General features: G+C 36.0%; 1 protein-coding gene across 2 annotated transcripts in view; it reads left to right on the top strand.

Moving 5' to 3' along the window:
- Positions 1-25,815, top strand: part of EFR3A (EFR3 homolog A) — an 82,391-nt gene that overhangs the window by 34,791 nt on the left and 21,785 nt on the right. For both annotated transcript variants that reach the window (XM_055431580.2, XM_055431581.2), the window contains 14 exons: positions 749-870; positions 4,703-4,852; positions 6,695-6,832; positions 9,100-9,178; positions 11,504-11,639; positions 13,283-13,450; positions 15,553-15,667; positions 16,419-16,470; positions 17,802-17,974; positions 18,514-18,589; positions 19,797-19,958; positions 20,596-20,727; positions 21,841-21,908; positions 22,868-22,995. In XM_055431580.2, coding sequence (XP_055287555.2) covers positions 749-870; positions 4,703-4,852; positions 6,695-6,832; positions 9,100-9,178; positions 11,504-11,639; positions 13,283-13,450; positions 15,553-15,667; positions 16,419-16,470; positions 17,802-17,974; positions 18,514-18,589; positions 19,797-19,958; positions 20,596-20,727; positions 21,841-21,908; positions 22,868-22,995 — 1,699 coding nt within the window. The remainder of the gene's footprint in view (positions 1-748; positions 871-4,702; positions 4,853-6,694; positions 6,833-9,099; positions 9,179-11,503; positions 11,640-13,282; positions 13,451-15,552; positions 15,668-16,418; positions 16,471-17,801; positions 17,975-18,513; positions 18,590-19,796; positions 19,959-20,595; positions 20,728-21,840; positions 21,909-22,867; positions 22,996-25,815) is intronic.

Genomic DNA, 25,815 nt, shown 5'->3' with positions numbered 1-25,815 from the left:
GACTTGGCTCTGGCTGAATTAATTTAAAATACTTTTAGTATCATAATTTTATTTTTTCAATTTTATGCTTACTTTAATTTTGTTCCCAGGATATCTTTAGGCTATTTTAGAAACAATAAGTCGCCAAATAAGTGAGAAAGCAAATAAGAAGAAACGGATGCATGTTAAGGGATCATATGGTTGGGTTTGTGACTCATGTAGGATATTTAAAATTTCCTAAACATGTGCATCTCTCTCTTTTTTTAAATCTTTTAAAAAGAGGTAGAGTAAATTTACTGTCTGAGTCTTTCTTCTCTACTGTGTTGGTGATGTTTTCTCCAGCTTAGGGCCCTTTTTCTTGTCCCATCTTGTTTGTGTAAATATTCATTCATGTGTTATACAACAGTGTCAAGATTTCCTACCTACTATTTAAGAAATATAACTCCCTGAAGGTTTGGGCCTGACTGCGGTTATCATGAAAACATTGCTAGCATCCGGGAAACGCAGAAGAGCTTCAGAGCAAGCACTCACTCACTCCAAAGAAACTACGTCAGAAAGTTACAGTTAACACTCACAATGCTATATTCTTGATTTTGTGAAGTTTGTTATTAAAAAATTCCTTTTGTATATATGTGACATTTATGATATTTTATATTTCATTTGCTTTTTATTTGGATATTTCTTGTTGATATAACAAATAATGAATGAAAATGTATTTTTTCTATGCTTTGAAGAAGGTGATAATACACTTTATTGTTATTCTTTTTAGTTTGTCAAATTTGCAAATATTGAAGAAGACACACCGTCATATCACAGACGTTACGATTTTTTTGTATCTCGCTTCAGTGCCATGTGTCACTCCTATCATAGTGATCCAGAAACACGAACAGAGTATGTATTCTTTTATAATTTATAGTCATAGAGTAATTTATTGATGAATATTGTGTTTGTATCCTACATGATGATTACCAAAGAAGGTGGGAAATGTACGCTTTATTCCTGAAGCGCAGCTCTTCATTGCTGTTAGGAGAAGTGGCTGAAGCAGCGAGGTTGAGAGTGGTCTCCTACCCGAATCAGAGTGAAATGCAGGCTCCGCTGTAGCCCAGATGCCCCTTTAACCCTCCCCTCATCGACCTTAGAGCCTGCCGTCCTGTCACTTCTTCCCCTTCCACGCTGATCCAGCACGTAGGGCTCCTCGCTTGTGTGAGCACATCAGGGACACTTCTTCCCAGGGCCTTTGGACTGAGTGGCCTCCTGGCTGAGAACAACTCCCCAGATTCCTGCCTTATGGCTTCTTACCTCACTTTGTTCAGATGTCTGCTCAGGTGTCATCTTATCATGAGAATCCTCCCTTGGCCACCTTTATTTATTAAATATCAACACCTCCATTCCACCCCCAGTCAAGCTTTATTTTCTTCTCATCTCATTCCCTGGTGGCTCAGATGGTAAAGAATCGGCCTGCAGTGCAGGAGACCTGGGTTCAATCCCTGGGCCAAGAAAACCCTCTGGAAAAGGAAATGGCTACCCTCTCCAGTATTCTTTCCTAGAGAATTCCATGGTCAGAGGAGCCTGGCAGGCTATAGTCCATGGGGTCGCAAAGAGTTGGACACAACTGAGCGACTAACACTTTCTCTTTCACTTTTCATGGAATATGTTCATGGCTTTGTTTAATTATTAGAAATCCCTTTATTTTTAGCAATACACCGTCAAATAAAATTAGAGGTGATGGACAGTAGGAAATGGGACCGATACTCTTAAGATTTTCTTAAAATATTTGACTTGGCACATACTAACTTTGTAGTAAAGTTAGGCTTATCCCTTTGTGATTGCAGAAGAATCTCTCAAGACTTTGTCTTCAGAGAACAGCATGAACAGATGCAGCTTCGTATGAGGCAGAGTTTATCTTGTCTCCATGTTCATTTCCTCACCTCTTCAGTGCCATATTACTGCCACATCCCATTCTCCACCCGCTAACTCCTGGAGGCGTGCGTTATTTCCCCATGGGCTTGTGAAGCAATGTCACCCGCTTCCCCTCATCCTCCAGTCTCTAAACCTATTTTATAGCTTTTGGAAACAGTCCTGGATAAGCTAAGCAAACTTCTAATGGTGAATATTTCAGGTAGTAGCTAAGTAAAAGTGAAGTCTCAGTCGTGTCTGACTCTTTGCAACCCCAGGGACTGAAGCCTACCACGCTCATCTGTCCATGGAATTTTCCAGGCAAGAATACTGGAGTGGGTTGCCATTTCCTTCTCCAGGGGGTCTTCCCAACCCAGGGATCAAACCCGGGTCTCATGCATTGTAGGCAGACTCTTTTACCATCTGAGCCACCAGGGAAGTCTAGTAGCTAAAAAGGAGGGTAAGTAACAGTCACATTTGGTCAGAATGAAGGTGTTTCAGGGAAGGTGGGCTACCAGCTTAGCTCTGCTTGCCAGCTTGTTCTTCCCCAGATTTTATGTGCTGTTTTCTGGTTACTTTTCTTCTCATCCTTGAACCAATAGATTAGATTTTGTTTTTAAAGAAGAATGAGGAAGAGCTGGAGGAACTTGAGGCCTATGAATTGAGAAGGGAGGAGAGGGCAGCTTTCTCTCAAAGTGTTACCTGTCTCCATACAGTAACGTGTGTGTGTCAGGACACACGGATGTGTAGTGTGTACATGGCTTGGATCATCCGCACTCCGTTTTGTTAGTTCACGTTTGTCATCCCTCTAAAGGAACCAGCCTAGTCGTCCATTTAGGTGGACTTGGAGGGAAGCGGTTCTCAGGGAGAAGCCATGAAGGGACAGTCTGAGGACACATTAAGGGTGTTCAGGACGGTAAAATCCTGTTCTCACTCAGCTGCTGAGACTTCTGGGCAAGACCTGGGAGGGAATCTGAGCCTCATTAGTTTGAATTATTATCATCCTCTCAGAAAAATCTAATTCTTTTTTAAACTTTATTGAAGTATAGTTGATTTACAGTGTTGTATTCAGTTCAGTTCAGTCGTTCAGTCGTGTCCGACTCTTCGTGACCCCAGGAATCACAGCACGCCAGGCCTCCCTGTCCATCACCAACTCCTGGAGTTCACTCAGACTCATGTCCATCGAGTTGGTGATGCCATCCAGCCATCTCATTCTCTGTCGTCCCCTTCTCCTTCTGCCCCCAATCCCTCCCAGCATCAGAGTCTTTTTCCAGTGAGTCAACTCTTCGCATGAGGTGGCCAAAGTATTGGAGTTTCAGCTTTAGCATCAGTCCTTCCAATGAACACCCAGGACTGCCCTCCTTTTCTGCAATACAGCACAGTGATTCAGTTACACATACATAATTTTTCATTTTCTTTTCTGTGATGGTTTATTACCAGATATTGAGTATATAGTTCCCTGTGCTATATAGAAGGACCTTGTTTATTCATTCTGTGTATAATAGTTTGCATCTGCTAATCCCAGATTCACAGTCCATTCTACCCCCATCCCTTCTGTTCTTTATATCTGTGAGTTTGTTTCTGTTTCATAGATGAGTTCATTTATGTCATATTTTAGATTCCTCTTGTAAGTGATGTATGGTATTTGTCTTTCTCTTTTCTGACTTACTTAGTGTGATCATCTCTAGGTCCAGCCATGTTGCTGCAAATACTGTTATTTCATTCTTCTTTATGGCTGAGTAACATTCCATTGTGTGTGTGTGTGTGTGTTATATTTTTATATATATATCTCTCTCACATCTTCTTTTATCTATTCATCTGTCAGTGAACACCTAAACAGCATTTAGGTTGTTTCCATGTCTTGGCTATTGTACATACTGCTGCAGTGAACATCAAGGTGCATGTATCTTTTCAAATTATATTTTTCTCTAGATATATGCTCAGAAGTAGGATTGCTGGATCATACGGCAACCCTGTTTTTAGTTTTTTGAGGAGCCTTCATAGAGTTTTCCATAGCGGCTGCACCAATTTACATCCCCATCAACAGTATTAGGAGGCTTCTCTTTCCTCCACACCCTATCCAGCATTTATTATTTGTGTACTTTTTAATGATGGCCATTCTGGCCGGTGTATGGTGGTATCTCGTAGTTTTGATTTGCGTTTCTCTAATAATTAGTGATGATGAGCATCTTGTAATGTGCCTGTCGACCATCTCTATGTTTTCTTTGGAGAAAAGTTTATTTGGGTCTGCTCATCTTTTGATTGAGTTGTTTGTTTTTTCATTATTGAGTTATATAAGCTGTTAGTATATTCTGGAAATTTAGCCCTTGTCAGTTACATCATTTGCAAATATTTTCTCCCAGTCTGTAGGTTGTCTTTTTGTTTAATTTATGGTTTTCTTTGCTGTGCAAAAGCTTATAATTTTGATTAGGTCCCATTTGTTTATCATTGTTTTTATTTCTATTGCCTTTGAAGACGGACCTGAGAAAACTTTGGTATGCTTTATGTGAGAGAATATGGGAGAATCTATTTCTTTTGATTAGATTATTTTATTGAAAACTGACACATAGACTAACCCTGTATTTTGCAGTCCTTTTTAACTTTAAATGCTGATTACAAAAAGATGATATTAAAAGTCAGTTTCTTTTGAAACTGCCATATCTCTGTCCATCTTCGATTTTTGAGATTTTAATTTCTTAGACTTATTGTGTGTTATTTTTGTTTTATTGACTTGAGATAATAGTATTTATTTAACATCCATTCCCTTAACTAAGCTAATAAACTTATTTAACTTTTTTCATGACTGAATTTTTTTCTTTTTTTATAGAATTCGAATCGCTGGAATCAGAGGTATTCAAGGTGTGGTTCGTAAAACAGTAAATGATGAACTTCGGGCTACCATTTGGGAGCCTCAGCATATGGATAAAATTGTTCCATCCCTGCTGTTCAACATGCAAAAGTTAGAAGAGGTTGACAGGTATTGAATAAAGATGGTAGGGTGGGGCTGTGTTATTTTGTATGGGTGTATGTTTGCTTGCTTGTTTGGATAAGAATGTTTTATCTTTAGTATATGTATATAGTAGTCTCCTAAACTTGACTCCCTGGAACAGACTCTGATGCTGGGAGGGATTAGGGGCGGGAGGAGACGCAGACGACAGAGAATGAGATGGCTGGATGGCATCACTGACTCGATGGACATGAGTTTGAGTGAACTCTGGGAGTTGGTGATGGACAGGGAGGCCTGGCGTGCTGTGATTCATGGGGTCGCAAAGAGTCGGACACAACTGAACGACTGAACTGAAACTTGAGTGAGTTTACATATATGTCCTTTCTGAAAAAATTATCATCTTTAGTCACCGTATTAGGCTGAGTAGACCACAGATTCTTATTCAGACACAAGGCTTTGTTTCTTTTAGAATAAATTATCACTTGCTGCTTATCATTGGGCAGTCTAGATTGCTATTTGAATTAGTACCATTTAAGCTGCAAGTGTAAAAAATAGAGATTATAAACTGAACTTCTATTATTTAGAGATCCAAGGTGCTTTTTCATAGGGAGTTCATATTACTACTACTAATAATAGCAGCTACTATTCACTCTGTATGCTTTTTCAACATAAATACTAGACTGTTTCTTATTTATTCTAAGATATTTTGGCATGGAATATTGTTTTGGGGCATATGCTTACCCCTCCACTCCTCACATACCAGTAACCTGTTGAACTTAGGATTCTGTACTTATTCTCCTTTTTCAAATGCCATAAGCATGCTTTCCTGGCAGATCTCTGTTGCCTTACACAGAAGTACTATACAACCAAGTTTTATAAGCAGTGTGTTCCAGTTTGGCTTATTTCCTGATGTCCCTTTTCTTGTAGTTTAAAGAGGAAAAGTATGAATCAAATTTAAATTAAATTTACTATTTAATTCTGTAGTTCTAAAAGTTTAACTTTATTTGTAGTTTTGATGATTATGTGTCCAGTGCCAAAATAAACATGGTCTAGAAGTGAAAAGATGAAATTGGTAACTTTGTAGGCACTTAATATGTTTATCGAAATTTATAGCATATTTACACTGAATTTCTTCAATGTGACTGTCTGCAGCTTTGGAAACCTAAAGTGTGAAACTTGATATATTTTAGCACCTTCTGTATTTTTCCTAGTTTTGGCATTGTGGCTGAGGTTAGTTTTTCTGAAGGTAGCTAGCTGGTTGAGAACCGATTCCCCATGATTATGGCTCTTGAGGTATAGGATTAAACTATCCTGTACAAATTTTAAGAAATTGTATTTTCTTATGGTTTTATCCCAGTGCCACAGATACGCTTTTATTTGTTATTATTGTACATGAAATAAAGTGTTAAGATATGAATAAATAGTGTCTACTGAGGAGATTTACAGGTGTTCTTAGTTAGCTTTTATTTATGTGTCATAATTTTCTACTTGATTTTATTTTTGCTCTCTTACAGTTAAACTAGGTAATCTTTGGGTACCTTTTTCTTACTGAGACTGTGCTCTAAATGTAGAGAAGTTGTAGGAAGTTTACAAAATAGCAACAGTTGAGTATTTTGCCTTTGGAAAATATATTCTACTAGTTAGAAACAAGTTAGTACAACTGAATTTAGTTCTCCCATTTTGAAAGGTTATATGATCAGCTTCAAGGTGTTGAACTCATGAAGTAAAATTAAGCTCTAAAGTTGTTTTGAGGCAAAAAGAAAATGTCCTGCCAGAAATTCCGAGAAGTCAAATCTCTTCTGTTTAACTGTTAGAACTGGTGTCAGAAGTCTTGCATTTGTTTGTTGGTCTTCATTTCCCTTTTTTTCCCAGTCGCATAGGCCCTCCTCCTTCTCCTTCAGCAGCAGACAAAGACGAGAATCCCGCTGTGCTGGCTGAAAACTGCTTCAGAGAACTGCTGGGCCGCGCGAGCTTTGGGAATATGAATAACGCTGTGAGACCAGTTTTTGCGTAAGTCCTTGGTGTTTTCCTGGTTGCATTCTGTTTGAGTTTATTTGAAATCCTCTTACCTGTATGAGAGAGTTATTCGTGGAGCCAGTGTAGTGGTGTGGGAAGAGTATGGGATTGAGTCAGACAATGTCCCTTTGAGCACTGGTTCAACCACTTCACCGCTCTTCCCTCTTAAGTAGCAAATGCACTCATGTTCTTGGTATCATGTACATTATTCCACTGGAATTTCTGCTCACACCTTGGAATTCATATACCCACCAAAATACTAAAGCAGAGTGTCCAAGTACGATGTATCTTGTTTTATTAACTTCTGGTCAGTTCCTCATATTTGGCTTGTCTTTCTTTGCTTTCTTTTTTGTGTGACTGGGCTACCTTAGATTACATTCTCTTCTCTGAGTAAATTTTACTGTATACTGAGTGGACTAATCACAGGAATGTTAAATATCTTGTTGGTACTTACATGCTGCCCTCCAAGCAAAATGCATTTGTAAGCTTTGAGTTTCTTCACATAAACGTGAAGGCTCTTAAGCCTCTTAACTCAATTGTCAGATAGCGGCCTATATAATATTCTGTGTAATTTCTGGATATTTTTGCTAGTCTTTCTTTTTAATCATTTGCCTTGTTCTTTCCCCTTCCTGATTCTGTCTTTATAGCATGTATAAAGTAGTCTAAATGTAATATCCAGAAGTCTTTTTTTTTTTTTTTAGGGAGAATATTTTGGTGCAGAGTTGATCTTTAGTTATAAGAATCTATAAACCACAAATTAAGAATCAGATAGTTTTTATATTTTCAGAGAGAGTCCCCCTTACTGCTACCACCACCAAAAAATGATGTTTACTATTTAAAGATTCTCTGGGCTTATGAAAATACTGCCAGAAGCTAATCAAATTATGTCAGATGTAACTAAGGGCAGATTTATTTTTTAATGTCTAGACCTGCTCATTTAATATCAAAATGCTAGTTTTTATCTTGTGCTTGTACTTAGTCCTAAGTTCAGTTGTGTGCGACTCTTTGCAACACCATGGACTGTAGCCCACCAGGCTCCTCTCTCCATGGGGATTCTCCAGGCAAGAATCCTGAAGTGGGTTGCCATGCCCTTCTCCAAGTTTTTATCTTAATCCTGTTATTAACTAAGAGGTAGTCTATAATGCCTTAAAAATCTAGAGAGCAGTTGTAGAAGAAAGAAGTTACCATGTTAACTATAATGGATTGCTTGAGTAACTTGAAAATGGGCTATATTTTTCTCTGTGTATAACTTAATGGACTTACATCCTGATCATGTGTTAATTAATCTAATTAAATGTTTAATAATTACATATTAATAATTACATACATAGTAACTAGCCAGTGCTAGTTAATTAGTTATTTAAATGTTAAATGCCCTCTGCAAATAAGATACCAGGCATTTAGGGGGAATATAGTCATGAATTAAAGTCCTTAAAAACTTGTCCTAGTCCCTTAAAAACTTGAGAGATCATTGACATTCATAGTGGCTTTTTACCTTGTGTGTTCTGTGAATTTGAATTTTGAGCCCATATTCATTGTCACTTTCCTTGTGGATATGAGGCTTGGATTAATGATGTGCAATCCATAAAAGGCTTTATTTTGCTTCTACTGAAGACATGGGTGCAGTGTTATCCAGGAACCACTTTGAACTACAACTTTAGGTTCAGTTTTTTTCAACCACACAGATACTTATGAATTCTGCCAAACTACTCTGGGTGCTTTGATATTTTGTGGTTCCTCTAAGAGTCAAGGCCAACACAGACAAGCTTCTACATGAAACATTTCCACACATTCACTGAAGGTGTCTTGGATTGATTTAATGGTCTTGGATTGATGCATGTATATCTGATCTGATAGCCATCTTTCCCTGGTGGACCCTAAACTTTGTCTCCAGTTTTCTGTGTATCCCATTAAACCACTAGTTGTCAACTACTTCAGATCTGAAGATGTACGTAAGATAGCGGCTGGCTTCAGTGTATACTTACTTCTTCAGATTTCACCTTCTTTTGGAGTCTAGACTGAGGGACTTTCTTTCTTGCCAGATATTAAAAATCACACATATATAGTAGCTTTTATTGTTGTTTTATGAAAAGATCTGCCAATAAAGGGAAATAAATATGGTTCGTAAAATGGAAACTTTGCTTCTCTTTTAGATAGTATTCTTTTGATTATTAAGCTTTGCATATTGTTGAGGGTTCTAGAGGAGAAAGTATGATAAAAGTAAGGAATTCTTAAAGTAATTTTCTTACTATTAATTACAGGCATTTGGATCATCACAAACTATGGGATCCCAATGAGTTTGCAGTTCACTGCTTTAAAATTATAATGTATTCCATTCAGGTAAGGATTTTATATATTCCATTCAGGTAAGGATTTTATATATTATATAAGTATATATAAGGATTATGTAAGTGTATATATAAGGATTATATATTATATAAGTAATTTTGGTTCTCTGTCAGTAAGGATGTCCTCAGAGATAGAAAACACTATAGGAGATAAGACATGTTCTTAATTTAGTTTCTTTGTCTCATTTGTTTTTATTTATACTTATATTCTTATTTGCCAAGATGAAAAGATATCTGATAAAAATAACTAAATGATTTTATGATGATAACCTTTATAGTGCATTTACTAAATACATTATTGTGTACTTGTGTTTTACTGATAAACTAGTATTAGAATTAGATTATTACAGCAGCATTTATAGGGTATTTGCCATGTGATGGTGCATGTATTAATGTATTGACTCCTCTGGTCTTCATAGAACCTTGAAGAGGCACTGTCAGCTACTGCAGAAGACAGCCTTGGTTTTCTAAAAACTTGGGCAGACCCAGCTAGCTCTTAATTCAATTGGAATTTTAGGTCTTTTTTTAAACGTCATCTACATTTTTACTACCCTAAAAAGTCATCATTCATTTAAAACAGATAAGGTTGTAAGAAGCAGCACAGCTTTTAGTACCGGTCGTAACAGGATTTGCATCCTAGATGGGCTGTTTCCTAGTTGCATAGAGCTTAGACAAATTATTTAGCCTCTCTGAGCTTTAGTTTCCTCATTTCTGAAAAAAAAAAAATTTTAGTGTGTGCACTGAATGCTTCATTTTTATACTAAAATAGAAGCTGACATTTATCAAGTGCTGGCTATTCCTTTGACTATGCTAATAACCTTACATGCTTTATTTCATTTAATCCTCCTTATTTTATGAAGTGAACGTGAAATGTGAAAGTGTTAGTTACTCAGTTGTGTCCGACTCTTTGCGACCACATGGACTCTATCCCACCAGGCTCTTCTGTCCATGGAATTTTCCAGGCAAGAATACTGGATTGGGTTGCCATTTCCTTTTCCATGAAGTAGATGTTGTTATTCCCATGTTATAGATCAGAAAACTGACCTTTAGAGAGATCAGGAACCTCACTCAGAGGCACACAGGTAGAAAGTCAGGATTCAAATTCTGTTCATCCTATTCTAAACCTTTTTGTCTAAATAAAATACTAATTATAGACTAGCATACTGTAAGTTTTCACTACTTGGTAGCTAGTATAACACTGGTTTATATGTGGAAGGATAATTTTTTAAAAATTTTCCCAGTTTCTTGAAATATAATTGACATATAATGTTATATAAGTTTAAGGTGTACAACATGATTGATACATGTATGTGTTGCAAAATGATTCTCATAGTAAGTTTTCCCAAGATCCATCACTTCGCATAGCTACACATTTTTTTTCTTCTGATGAGAACTTTTAAGATCTTTTAATTTTAGTTTAGTAGGTGAGCAGTTGATCTGGCAATCTTTAGACATAATGAAGGCTCTTCCCCTAGTCTTCATAGCCTTGTATTTCTTCATTTGCCCTCCTCATTGAGATTCAGTTACTGAATGAAATTATTTTTTGTAAGAAGTAAATGCTAAAGTTGAAGAAACTGAAGTAATCAATAAATATTTGTTGATTAAATGTTTAAGAAGTGATTCTGGTCCACAGCATTGCTTTAGAAGAAGCTTTAAGTGCACTATAAGTTTTATGAAGTCCACTCATCAAAAATTGCATGTTAGTACCCACCAGGATGGGAATTTCTATTTAATAAGGCTATCCTGATACAATCAGGGTAATATTTATTATGAGAATAAATTTTTTTCATAAATCTCCTTCTCAGAGATGGCCAGTGTTAACATTTAGACATATATAATTCTAGCCTTATATACTTCTTTTAAAAAACAGATTGAATTTTATTTAACATAGTGTTTTACAACTGGGCTTCCCTGGTGGTTCAGATGGTAAAGAATCCACCTCCAATGCGGGAGACCTGGGTTCGATCTCTGGGTTGGGAAGATCCCCTGGAGTAGGGCATGACAACCCACTCCAGTATTCTTGCCTGGAGAATCCCCACAGACAGTCTGTGAGATTGCCAAGAGTTGGAGATGACTGAATGACTTAGCACAGCAGACATTTTACAACTTGCTTTTTTTCACTCAGGATATCATGAGTATTTCCCATTATCCTTATTATTCTTAAAAAGAATGGTCATTAATGGCTATATATTGTTCCATGACTTAAGTACCAGTCACCTCTAATTGGATGTTTTAATGTCACGTGATTTATCATTCTTATGAATTCCAGGATGTATATAATTGTTCATATATTTTTACACTACATTTTTTCTCTTAGGCTCAGTATTCTCACCATGTAATCCAGGAGATTCTCGGACACCTTGATGCTCGTAAAAAAGATTCTCCACGAGTTCGAGCAGGTATTATTCAGGTTCTATTAGAGGCTGTTGCCATTGCTGCTAAAGGTTCCATAGGTAAGTGCCAGCCAAAAAAAAAAGTTAATCTTTTACAAAATGTTTTTTTCCAGCAGGTATAGCACTGTGTGGGACACTTTGAAAACATTTCTAACATTTTTGAATGTGCTATAACTTCTTTTAAAATTTTGGGTTTACATGACTATTGTCAGGCCTGTTTAATGTACAGCTAAACATTCTCTCCAAATCAGTCTCTCCCTCCCTTCCTCTTTTCCAGTAAAGGTTTTTGAAACAGTTATATGCTAAATATTTGGGAGGGGTACAGATAAACAAGAAACTTACAGTTTACTGAGTTAGACAACTTTCCCTGATGCCATAATATAAGGCACATTTTGATCAAGTAGCATAAGAAAGCCAACATCCAGAGAAGGGGGGAAATGGATTAGTAGGAGCAAAGCATTATGTGTCCCATTTGACTGGGACATGTGGTTTTGTGTGGAGGAAGCCAGGGAGATGGCTTCAGGTTCAAGCTGTGGCCAGATCATGGGTATAACTCTTCAGTTGACTGACATGCTTTAAAGATTTACTATAATCTTCATCAGAGATAATGTTATATGATGCTGAACTTGATGGCTGCAGTAAAAGTGGGAATGTAAAGTCAGCAGGATTTGATTAACTGACTGACTGTGGGGTAACATGGAGAAGGGACAGGTCAGACATCATCATTTTTCAGTCATGTGATTAGAAGGATGAAGGGTCCCTCATGAAATTTCTGAAGTTAGGAAAATCTAGTTATGTTTCCTTTGCTTCAGAATCAAAGTGAAACTATGTATTACCTACTGAAATATTGTAATGCTCACTCAGTGTCAAATGAGAGTGGATATTTTGTATATGGACTTATCATTACTCATAATTTACCTCAAGGAGATGGAAACAGGTTATTTTTTGGAGAGCTACTTCATTTGACATATTAATACGACTTGAATCACAGATGATGCATTGATTGAGTCATCCCACTACTGATGTCTCTTATGTGTGAGGAACTGCGTGTTAGGTTCTATACATTCAGAAAACGGTTTACACGAGGGTGCCTGTCCTGGAGAAGGTTATAGTCTGGAGTAGAAGGCAGAAGTAAAAAGCACCGATTAGACTGTATTGTGATGGATGCATTGATAGAAACACACAGAGTGTTCGCAGAATTAAAAGCAGAGAGTAAATGTAGTTTATCCAAACTGGGTAAATTGGCTAGCTTCATTCTAATAATTCAGGCGAAATTCTTTCTTCTTCAGCCTTAAAAGATGCAAAATAAATTTCTTATGCCACAGTGGGCTGTATTATCATAATTCTATGGATTCTGACCCAGCAGGTTATCACAACATGCATTCTTTTGAGTAGACTAGATTAGATAGATGGAAAGTTTTTGGTAACTTTTATAAGAATATGCACGTTTTGTGTGTTTGTACCAAAGAGTCCAACAGCCAGTTGTTCCGAGAAGCCCAGTAGATATTTGCTGGAATAGCTAGGAGACTTTCTTACTTAGGGATTTCTCATTTACTTTTTTAATGAATGGTTAGTTCATAAATTACAAAGTATTGCCAGCTACTTAGAAAATATCTAGAAGTCTCTGTTGAGAAACATGAGGATTGGCTTTGAGTCTGTGATGCTGGAAGAATGTACTTGCTCACATCAGGGTTCATTTGCAGGACCCACAGTGCTAGAAGTCTTCAACACCCTGTTGAAGCATCTGCGTCTCAGTGTTGAATTTGAAGCAAATGATTTACAGGGAGGCTCTGTAGGCAATGCCAACTTAAACACAAGTTCCAAAGACAGTGATGAGAAGATCGTGCAGAATGCTATCATCCAAACAATAGGTGAGTACATTTCCCTTTTTAGATTACTATGGAAAACAGTGATTCAGAAAGCCCTCAATGAAGGTACTTGACTGTTACGCTGCGTTAGTTAAAGGTGAATGGTAGGTTAGACTTTAAAAAAAAAAGTTTGTTTGGAAACTAAACAAACATGAGAATACAGCAAATTACAGCCAAGAACACCGTATGTACCCTTCACCTAGATGCAGCTCTTAATATTTTATGCCTTTATTATATCGTTTCCTTTCTCTGTCTGTCTGCCTCTCTCCCTCCCTTTCTGCATTTCTCTGTGTGCATATGCATGCATGTATATATTTGTGTGTATCTGCGTATATGTGCATATATAAAGCTGTACATATAGAGATGCATGCATGTGTCCATCTACCTTTCTTTCCTAACCACTGCATATTAAGTGCATATATATCATGGCTCGTTACTACAGAGTATTTTTTCCAAAGAATAAAGATATTTTCTTACATACCCAGAATACAGTTATCAACATCAGTAAATTTAACTTGATATAGTACTTTAATCAAACTTGCATGTTTCAGTTTTGTCATTTGACCTGATAATGTCCTTCATAGCATGTTTTCCCTCAGGTCCAGGATTCAGTCTAGGATTGTATATTCTGTTTAGTTGTAATGTTTCTTTGGTTCCTTTAGTTTGGAACATTCTCTTATGATCCGGATATTTTGTAAGAATATAGGTCCCCCTTGCTGCTGCTGGCAAGTCACTTCAGTCATGTCTGACTCTTTGTGACTATAGCCTGCCAGGCTCCTCTGTCCATGGAATTCTCCAGGCAAGAATACTGGAGTGGGTTGCCATTCCCCCATCCAGGATAGGTCCCCCTTACCCCTCACTTAAAAAAAAATATCCTTACATGGGTTTGTCTAATGTTTCTTCATGATTAGATTCAGCGTGTGCATTTCTGGCCGGATGCTATTTAAGTGATAATGTTCTTCTCAGATTATCACATACAGAGGTACACAGTGTATATCTGCTTTTTGCTGGTGATGTTAGTTTTGATCACTCAAAGTGTTCTGCTGCTCTGCTGCACAGTTTCCATTTTCCCCCTTGTAAATAATAAGCAGTCTCTGAGAAGATACTTTAAGACCATGCAGATCCTTTGCTCTCCCTACATCTAGCAGACATTCAACAGACGTTAGAGACCAGGATCTGGATACTGATACTTAGGGTTTAAGATCACATGCTTCCCTGCTACTCCGCTCCACACACACACACACACACACACAGACACATGCACGTGTGCACAAAGGGTACAAGGATATAGAGCATGGTGTAATGTTGATTGTTCTCAATTAATGTCTCGATTTGGTCACTGTCAACTTCAAGTGGTCAGTCTGACCGTGAAGTATCTTCCAGCAAGAAATCTGCAGCATAAAACTTCACAAACCACTTTTGATACATTCATTCAGTCACAGCACCTTCTCGATACACTGTACAAATAGTTTTTTGCATTTCAGTTGCATTCTTACCTTTCTTGAAATAATAAAGCATGCTGCTAAGTCACTTCAGTTGTGTCCAACTCTGTGTGACCCCATAGATGGCAGCCCACCAGGCTCCCCGGTCCCTGGGACTCTCCAGGCAAGAACACTGGAGCAGGCTGCCATTTCCTTCTCCAATGCATGAAAGTGAAGTCGCTCAGTCGTGCCCGACTCTTCGCAACCCCATGGACTGTAGCCTACCAGGCTCCTCCGTCTATGGGATTTTCCAGGCAAGAGTACTGGAGTGGGTTGCCATTTCGCATTTCAGTTACATTCTTACCTTTCTTTAAATAATAAAGCATAACATGCTGTAAGTGTTGCTTTTTTTCCATCTTCAATATTAAAATGGCTATACAAAAGTTCAGCTTTGGTAAGTGTTTTTTCTTAATGCACTGCTGATACGACAGCTGTCACAATACAGTCTGTCTAAATTGTTTCAAATGACCTTAAAGACAACTAAGCACTACTAGAGCCATCTTATTGAAAAAAAACAAATGAACCTTTTGACCAACCTAATATTATGATTTTTTTATTATATGGAAAAATAAAGTTTTCAATTTGAAAAATGCATTTTAAATTTTTCTTGATTTTTTTTTATAGGATTTTTTGGAAGTAACCTACCAGATTATCAGAGGTCAGAAATCATGATGTTCATTATGGGCAAAGTACCTGTTTTTGGAACATCTACACATACTTTGGATATCAGTCAATTAGGGTATGTTTTTGTGGTTGTCCTGTCTTCTCAAACTGAAAATTTCTCAAACTGTAAAGTTGAATACTCCAGGCCAGAATACTGAAGTGGGTAGCTGTTCCCTTCTCCAGGGGATCTTCCCAACGCAGGGATCAAACCCAGGTCTCCCACATTGCAGGCAGATTCTTTACCAGCTGCGCCACCAGGAAGGCCCTAACTTGATTTTACAACATGCTAACGCTTTAGTTTGTAAATAATTTAATAAGGAAATGATAGTCTTATTTAAGATATTTATTTGTTTGACCATTAATAACCCATTTTTATTTCATTTGTTAATTCTTTTTTGAAAGAATTATTTATATAAGAATTATTTAGACACATTCTTGCCTTATTAATATATATTATATAGATATTATGTTTGTCAATTATATTTGCAGTAGGTATTTTCTCCAGTTTATAGTATCTGTTAATTATTCTTGATCTTTTGTTGTGATTTCATATAATTGACTTTTCATGTCATCACATGCATAGGTCCGTTTCCTTTGCAAACCAATAGCTTTTTAATTTTTTTTGTTTGAATTTGATTTTTTTTCATATAACCCTATAATTCTTATGAAGTTTACTTTAAAATATAAAATGAGCCATGATTTTAGCTAGTAGAAAGCAAAGTCTGTTTTGCTAATATGAATGGAGTTTTAAAATAAAAAAAATAATAATTTAAATAAATAGGTTAATTACTTTTAATAAGATAATGCCACTGTTTTGTGTATTTTAGGGATTTGGGAACCAGGCGGATTCAAATAATGTTGCTGCGATCTTTGCTTATGGTAAGGAATTTAAGACCGGTAAAGAACACCCTTAACCTTAAATTATTAAGGAGGTTAAAAGAATATCTTCACATTATCAGCTTCTTTTTCTTATAAGATACTATTTATGGTAAGTTTTCTTTCTGTGGTTTATATACTATACTTGAATGTACTTAAATTTTGCTTTTACTGTTTATTCCTTACTTTCCCATCATATTTGGTTTTCATAATGATGAAAGGTACAGAAAGCATTACCATTTTATAGAAGAAGATGCCTGGGCCCAGCTAGAGCCAAGTTTCTCAGTTCTTTCCTGTATGTTTTTTGATTTTTTATTTGTATCTTGTTTAAGAGCTCTTTGCCTGCTCTGATGATTTAAACACATTTGTTTATATCTTTTTACAAAACGTTTACAGTTTGGCTTTCCACATCTAGAACTTTGATCTGAAGTTTATCTATTTTTGTATGTGGTATAAAATATAGATATGTTTTTAGTTTTTTTAGGTAAGTAGTAATTGTCCCACCAATTTCTACTCACTTATAAAGTCACCTTTATCCTATAATGAATGCCCAAATATAAACGGTAGATGTTCCATATATGCTTGTAATCCTGAATATAGATAGAGATTGCCCACCTGAAATTTCATTTGGCCCTAAACTTTTTTTATTAAATAAATTCCCTGAGCAAATAGCCTTGTCTCTGATCCTAATTGTACTACATAGTCAACTGAATGAATGTCTGTGTGTTATGGTTAAACTGTTTAATGGCATTTAAGTACAGGCTGATTAAAAGCTCCAACTTTAGAGATAGGAATACACTCAGAAATGTCACATCAAATAATGAAAACAGTTTTCCAAAATGAAAATGAATTCCTATTAAACTGAACTGCTTAATTTAAAATAAAATAATTATTTGCCAGTTTAAAATTTTCAGATCTTACCTGTGTTATTTGTTACCTAATTTCCTTACATCCATTTAGTACTGACTTCCTGCCCCATATAGTCTTAACCTGTCTGAGCCTCAGTTTTCTTTTACAAACTGGGGTAGCAGGAATGGTTCCTAGCCTCACAGGAACATGGCAATGCTGACGTTAGTACACACACAGCTCTTAGAGCCATGCCTGGCGTATGGCTGAATGTGTGCTGATACTGACTTTATTAACTCTATGAATGATGGTTTTGTAAAATCCTCAACATCTCACAGAGTTTCTTTTAGTTTTTCCTTCAGATTTATGTTTATACTTCCTGTTTTCCCTAAGCTTATGATTCTTAGAAAACGACTTGAGAGTTTTAGTTTTACCAAAGAAGGACTCATGACAAAGGTTGTTTGTTTGTTTTCCCTCCCTATAATCAGGTAACTTCTGGATACAAAGCGAAGACAATAGTTACTGCACTGCCAGGGTCTTTTCTGGATCCTTTACTATCACCGTCCCTCATGGAAGACTATGAACTGAGACAGTTAGTCTTGGAAGTAATGCATAATCTCATGGATCGCCATGACAACAGGGCAAAGCTTCGAGGGATCAGGTATGTGCTGTTTGAAAACAGGTTTAATGATGAAATTTTCAGATTTCTACATTAATGCATTTAAGTACAATATTGGTTGTTTTGGTTTTTTTTTACCCCTTTAAAGTGTTTAATTCAATGGTTTTCAGTACATTCACAGTTAGAGCCATCACCATTACCATTATGCAGTATTGTACTTCTTTTCATCTAAGATATTTAGGTTTTATTAATCCAGAATTTTATTTAATCTGTATAACAATTACTAATATATTTTAGGATAGTAAATGTTAAAGGTCTTTTAATGTACTTTCAGAGATCTCATCTACTAGTAATCATTAGTTACATAAATTTTATTTTGGTTTTGCCTCAAGGATTACTTTGCGCAATTTTACTTAATTAAACTTGGTTATTCGGTGGAATTATTACATAAAGCTTATTTAAAATGCTCATTGAAATGAATGGTAAATAGTTCAGACTTCTAAATATAGCTATGATTTGTCATATAAGATATGATATAATAGCTGTCGTTCCTTAAAAAATGATGCATTGGTTCTCTCTAGAATAATACCAGATGTGGCTGACCTAAAAATAAAAAGAGAAAAAATTTGTAGACAAGACACAAGTTTCATGAAAAAGGTAAGATTATCTTCTGAAAAATAATGCATGACTTAAGTTGTCTCCATTTGAATTCTCAGGTAGGTTTGTATTGATGTATAACCTTAAAATGAAATGAAGGGGAATCTATTAGAAGAGCATACATAGTTCTGTATCTGTATCCAGAAAGCTCCCACTTACTAATACTGAACCACAGACCTAAACAGGCTTAACCAGGCAGGCATTGGCACAGCTGGAGAGGCCCCTCCTACCTCTATGCGTCCATGTGTATATTAAATAGCTTACAGAGCAAAATGCATAACCTTACAGACTGACTGGCTTCAGAAGACTGTGCTGTTGTGGCCCGTGACCCTGGCCACACATCACAATCACCTGGGGAGCTTTGTGCTTTTAAAAATGATGCTCGCGCTTCCACATTGATGAGTTAAATCATATCCGGGGTGGGCAGTGGGGCCTAGTGGAGAGGAAGTGTGGCAGTCTTTCAGTTTCCCGGTTGTGTTGCGAACCAGTGTAACATGTTGAATTAATTACCACATGGTACTTTGAAATGGGAAAAACTCTTTTATTTCTGTTTGTTGTAACTTGACAATTGGACCGGTACTCTGGATTGCTTTAGATGACAGGCTTTTCTGTTTTTGACTAACATGTTAGATCAGTTTGGTTTAGAGGGGAACCTCTTGCAGTCCTGGGGGTGTGTCTGTGACCTCTCCTCGTGGGTGGACTTTTGACGTGCCTGTGTCACTTCAGACCAAAGTGTGGCAGAGCCTGGAGATGCTCTTCCCTGGACAGCTCCTAACCCACCTCCCAGGAGGTTGTTCCCTTAGGCAGGAAAACCTGAGTTCATTTCTCCTCAGCCAGGTGTTTCTTATCATTGCCAAGACTCCCATAATTCTGCCATTCGTTTCAGTTTTTCTCAAATCTATCTATAATTTGCTTGTCTCTTTAAATTATTACTAAAGATATTTTCATTGTTTGCACTGAAACTATTTCTGATTTGCTGTTTTTATTTAATTTTGTCTTCAACTCCAATGTTAGTGTGTAGTTATATATCAATACATTTATTGATGTTAATAATTGGAATACATTTTGACCCTCTAATTATCAGTTTAAATCTCTCCCATGTTATGTGATAAGATAGCTACTTTGTATACTTTATATACACCTGTGAAATCTGCCCTGCTACATTTTAAGCAAGATTGTCTTTTTTTCTGTATCTTTTCCTTTTCAGAATGGGCAGCAGCTATATCGGCACATATATTTGGGCTGTAAAGAAGAAGACAACGTTCAGAAAAACTATGAGCTACTTTATACTTCTCTTGCTCTTATAACTATTGAATTGGCCAATGAAGAAGTAGTTATTGATCTCATTCGATTAGCCATTGCTTTACAGGTATGCTTTCATAGCCTTTCATTGACAAAGCATTTTTTTACGAATTAGACACCATCTTTAAAGTATTATCATCTTTATTCAGGGACATGAATTTTTTAAGTGAGTTGTCTAGTTTTAAATCTAAAATATTCAAACTATGATCACATTTATTTATTCTTTTTACAAATGTTGAGTAAGTATTGACCATGTGCTAAGTATTGTTCAAGGCCATAGGATTACCATGATGAAAAAGACAGCGTGGTCCCTGTGCCCGTCCTTTCAATGGAGAAGACAGTCATTAAATAATAAGAATTACATAGATGGAGTTGTTTAATTATGTAATAATAGAGCTGTGTGCAATGAGAATACATGCATTTATTTTTATGTGTCTGATACACATTTCACCAGCCCCTGAGTCCCCCTGTGTTTAGGAAAGAAGACATCTTTCCTGAAGAAGACCTGTTTGAATTGAGAGTTTTAAGTCTCTTATAAATGGGTATTTATTCTCCTTTTATAACTTCTTTTTTTAAAAGAAAGCTGTTTCTAAAGTGACATTTTTGTTGGCATTCCAACCTACCTGCAGTTTTTTTAGTATAATCATAGAGAAAACGCTAATTGAGCATGAGACCTTGATCTGTCAGTGTTTGTTTGTTTAAAGGACAGTGCAATTATCAATGAAGATAATTTGCCAATGTTCCATCGTTGTGGAATCATGGCGCTGGTTGCTGCATACCTCAACTTTGTAAGTCAGATGATAGCTGTTCCTGCATTTTGCCAGCATGTTAGCAAGGTAATATATTTAGATAAGTACTTGCATTTGAACTGCCGAAGAATGGCAGATTTTCTACCAGTGATAATTATTTTTTGTTTTGATGATTATGTATCAAATTATTAAGATAATGCTATGTTTATATTTTCTTTGATGCCTGTTTTTGTATTAGAATTTTTCTGTGTAATGGTTGAGCAGGAAATACGTTTTCTTCTACAATACTTCATACAGTTTCTTATACAGTCGTTTTCCTTTTAAAACATTATGGATCTTAGTATCTCATATTTCTTCAGTTATACTGTTTCTATTGTCATTATGTTTTAAACCAGTCTCCTTGAGTTAGATCTCAAAAGTTAAGTAAATAATACACCTCTCAGAGATTTGTCCTGTGTCATTTAACTGTAGTTAGCTTTTTCAGCAGTAATTCAGTAAATAGTGCATGGTTTAGCATACATTTCAGAGCCCCTGACTTACCTGCAGAAAAAGTCCACTGTAATTTTTATTCTTTAAAGACATCTTTCAGGGAGAACCTCGTTTTTATGAAATTGGAAGCATTATCTCTCAGTCCTTCCTAAAATGTAGGGGTTTCTTCGTGCATTCTAAGAAATAAAACTCATTCATTCATTAAACAAATGTTTGAGTGACTATTTGACATCTGCCGTTAAAGATCCAAATTCTATGAAAGCAGGGTTCCCCTTTAGGTGGCTCCCAAGTGAGTTGGGGAGCTAGACCTCAGAAGAGCGCTGAGACCACAGGCATGCGCAGCAGAAGATCCCATGGAGGGAGGGGCACAGCGAGGGCCTGCTGCTTGTGGAGGCGGTTCCCACACAGGGTGTTTGAGAAAGTACAGGTTCTAATTGCCTCTGTGGGAGGTTTGATCAGATGTGATATATCATCTTTTTTCACAGCTTGTATTATTTTATCACTGTGATTTTGTTACCTGCTGAGCTCATAAACGTGAAAACAAAACGAACTGTTTATTTGGTTTCTAAACTGTAGCTTAAATTCCAAAATAAAGTAATGGTATTTCTTATAAATGTTCTTGTTTCTGTGTTTTTAGTTTTCCAAATTTTTGTGGCACTGTCCTGAAGAGTGAGACTTTTGATTTTTACTTTGTTTTTGGATATTTTTCAGGTTATTGAAATTCGAACTATGGAAGCCCCTTATTTTCTACCAGAGCATATTTTCAGAGATAAGTGCATGTATGTTAATGCTTTACATTTCAAGGAAGGGACATTGACTTGAGAAACCAGTAAATGATGATTGCAAAGGAGTGAACTATTGTTAGAATAATTTTTTGATGTTTTATAATCCTCATTGTTTTATGTTTATGTCACTTAACTCATCTAACTTGTTTCTCTTGTTATAAAAGTTCTCGTACATTATAAATGTAGACTCATACACACAAGGACTCAGTCTTTGATGAAAAAAATTTTAGCTTACCTTTTTTTAAATATGAAGATGCAGCTCTTAAATATAGCATGTTCTGATATATAGGTGAACTCCTTTAAGAGACTATAATATCTTGTTCAAGACTTTCAGTAATCGATAACAATATTAATAAAACTATGGGAGAAAGAATGTTTTCCCAAAAGCGATGGTTATACCCTGAACTTTTTTCTTGCTGTCCAAACAAAAAAATATATATATATGAAAAATACTTTGTTCAAACTTTTGGACTCTAAAAGCAGTTTAATATTGAAAGCATCAGCATAATATAATACCAAGCAGTTTGAAAGGAAAGTGAAGCTGTATGTCTTGGACGAGAGTTTCCTGTCACTTAGTTGGCTAGTGTATTCTTGATTAATAGTCAGTGAACTTCATTTTTATTTTCTTCTTGCAGTAGATTTTTAATTAGCATGATAGTTAAAGCTGAATTTAGTTCTCTTCAGCATTTAATGTGTGAATACCAGCAGGATAAAATAACGCTGACCTCACCCTTGGGATGTTACTGGGGAAGAAGAACAGCAGAATGCTTCCTAGCTGGGTCCACACTCCATATGTTTTTAAAGAGCTCAAATTAGTCACCTAAAATATACTGATTTTCCTATGACTAATTACAGTTTAAGTTGCATTTATATTTAGACCTTGATCTAGAATGTTTATATGTTAACTTATTTTAAATAATACTAAATGACTTTTATTTTGATCAACTTGACAGGCTTCCAAAATCTTTAGAGAAGCATGACAAAAATTTGTACTTTTTGACCAACAAGATTGCAGAGTCACTAGGTGGCAGTGGCTATAGTGTTGAGAGGTTGTCAGTCCCATATGTACCACAAGTGACAGGTAAGAGGGGGGTGATTAAAATTCTTACTCTATCGAATACGTATCAGGAATTTTTCTGCAAGTTCAGTTAGCAATGAAAATTAATTCTGTTTATGTGCTTACTATATCACAACTGTTTCAGATGCTTAAGAAAGTTTACTTCTATTTTAAAATTTTGTTTACCTTTAGTAAAAGACAAATACATGATTTTATCAGGAGCAAATTGAATCCTCAAGTGCTAATTATTATACTTCATATATTATTAAATACTGAATAATCTTCTTTAAACAGAGAAGCAAAGTAAGTTCTTTGCTCTTTAAGCAATATTGTGTTTAACTTCAGGAAATTGGTAAAAATCATTTAGTTAGTAATTTGTGACTATTGAGCTTAATGAATTAGATATTTTTTGTCATTTGAAAGAGTACAAACTATTTTCTGTGTAAAGAAACCTGCAAACTTTTTAAGTAAGAATATGTTTTCGTCTGTGTATAGTGTATCTCCTGTTCTTTTCATTGCCTGAGATAATTGTTTTGTTTCAAAGCAAAACTGCATCATATCTTGCATTCCCTTTTTACTTTGAAAGCTAAAATCAAAGATTTTTATCTTAGGACACCTTCATTTTCTTTTGATGATTGTATATATGTTAAATTTGTTAGAAAAACTAGTTCTTCCTTCAGGGGTATGTCTGTTCTATAAGAGAGCTGTTTGATTTCATTTAAGTAGTTTTCTGAATTAATCGCTAGAAGTAGCATGGTCTTTGGAAATAACTCTTTTTTATAATATGGATCCAAAATATGTATATTTATTACAGGTAGTTGTTCATAATAGTCTGAGATGTTAATGAAAGCTTTTGCATTTTCTTTTAAATTCCATAGTATAGAAAATTCTGTTCCTCAGGAATTCCTTGGGAAAATAAAAGTGCTAAGAATAAAGCATTAGTAGAGCTTTGTAATTTAAAAGAATTTTTTAAATAGGTTTTTAAAATATTTCATTCTTATAATTTGGACTTAGCTCTCTTTCCTTCAGGCAAAAAACCTCATAAACCCAGGCACAAGTGCAAAGGTAAATCCAGTGTCAATTGGCCTGTCCTTTCCCTCCCCAATCCTTTAGGAAAATAGCTTAGTACAACTGCCTTCTAGAAAAAGAAGACAGTGGCGTGTGTATTTTATGTAGTTGTAAATTCAGTTATCGTTTTGGCCTACCTTCCCCATGACTGTAGTTTACTTTCCATCCCTTGTTATTTCCTTCTACCCTGTTCCTTTAACTCTGAACAGTTCTTAACGCAAATTATGGTACATTTTTTTTTTAAACAAGTGGTTTGTATTTCCTGTTTCTTCCCACCCCTGAAAAGGATGTATTCTCTTTTTTAATGTCTGTCTGTCACTGATTAGAAGAATTCTCAGCATTTCAGCATCTACTTAGTTATGTAACTGCACAGAATCCCTCAGTATGAATAAGGTTTTTCTGACTTATAAAGATTTTGGCAGTTTAGAACCAGTCTGTGGCATGTGTGTCCTGCCTTAATGCAGAGAGAGTCAGAAAACATAGTAAGACTTTGTGGCATAATCAGTCAATTATTAAATTTTCCTTTTGCTATATAACCTTCAGATATTCACTTTTTTAAAAAATAAGGGATTTAAGGTGTCTTTCTTCTTAAAAGAAAAAAGTTTAAATATTTAGGTTGTTGTGTATCATGCATGTATACCCTTCATCATCAAAATAGTAGCTGCCATTTATTTTGTACTCAGTGTTTGCCAGTCACAGTGATATTCTGTATTCATGTTCTCAGCTAATCTGAGAATGTAGTTTGGTGAGGAAAATAGCATTAATTTTGTCTACAAATGAGGATAGTGAGGCTGAAATTAAATAATTTGATTAGGTTAGGCCACTAGAATTAACTGCCTTGCCTGTTTAGTTAGGTGCTTAATTAATTGATTTTGCCAACTGTGTGCTCAAATATTTTTCAGTCATCCATATTGATCCAGATTTATTTTTTCTTGTATTCCACAAATCTTTACTGGGTGTCTACTATATCAAGCACTCTTCTGACTTTTGAGGTAGAAAGATGTTAAAATTCAGTCCCTGTCCTCAAGGATTAAAGTTTGGTGGAGAAGACAGACAAGCAGTTGAAATATAATGGGAACTGTTTCTAAAGAAAGAAGAATGGTCTGCCTCAAGCTTACTGAACAGTTAGTGACTGGCATAAAGTAAGGGATCAATAAATGTTAGCTAATTATTGCAAATCAGCCTAGAATTTGAGCTACTAGTGTATGTCTAAGTGTGTGTTACATGCTCCTCTGTGAAGGGGTACAGTATTTAATGAGTATTTACGGTGTGGTAGCTGCTGTGCAAACAGAAGCAAGAATGAGCAAGACAGGTAGAGGTTCTTGCTTTAACAAAGCATACAGTCTTTCCTAACGGGATTCCTCATCTGGACCAAGAAACACAGAAGAGATTTTGAATGACATTTTTCTCAGTTCTCCCAAGATGGCACGTAAGCTGTTTTATTCTAGATACATAAGAAAGAAGTTAATTCATTATACAGTCTGTCTAACAAGACAATTAACTGGATGATTTCAGTATGCCTTAAAGGCTATCATCAGAGAGGTTTGGGGTCCTCAGGCAGTACCTCGGAGAGTCTTCTGTCCAGGTTTTGTGAAACAGGGGTGTTTTCCAGAAGGGAAAAAACCCCTAAGCTGAGCCTGAAGCAAGTGTTAGGTAAGTGAACTGTTTCATGCCAAAGCAACACATGTTTGGAAGAATGGAAGCAAGCAAGAAGATGGTTTTTCAAGGAATTACTATAAAGTTAGTCTACTTTGGAGTGACTTGGAAGAGTAGGAT

This window comes from Moschus berezovskii, chromosome 16 (assembly GCF_049115385.1).
Source record: "Moschus berezovskii isolate FMDL1 chromosome 16, NW_MosBer_1.0, whole genome shotgun sequence".
Lineage (NCBI taxonomy): Eukaryota > Metazoa > Chordata > Mammalia > Artiodactyla > Moschidae > Moschus > Moschus berezovskii.
This window is presented reverse-complemented; position numbering and strand designations above follow the sequence as displayed.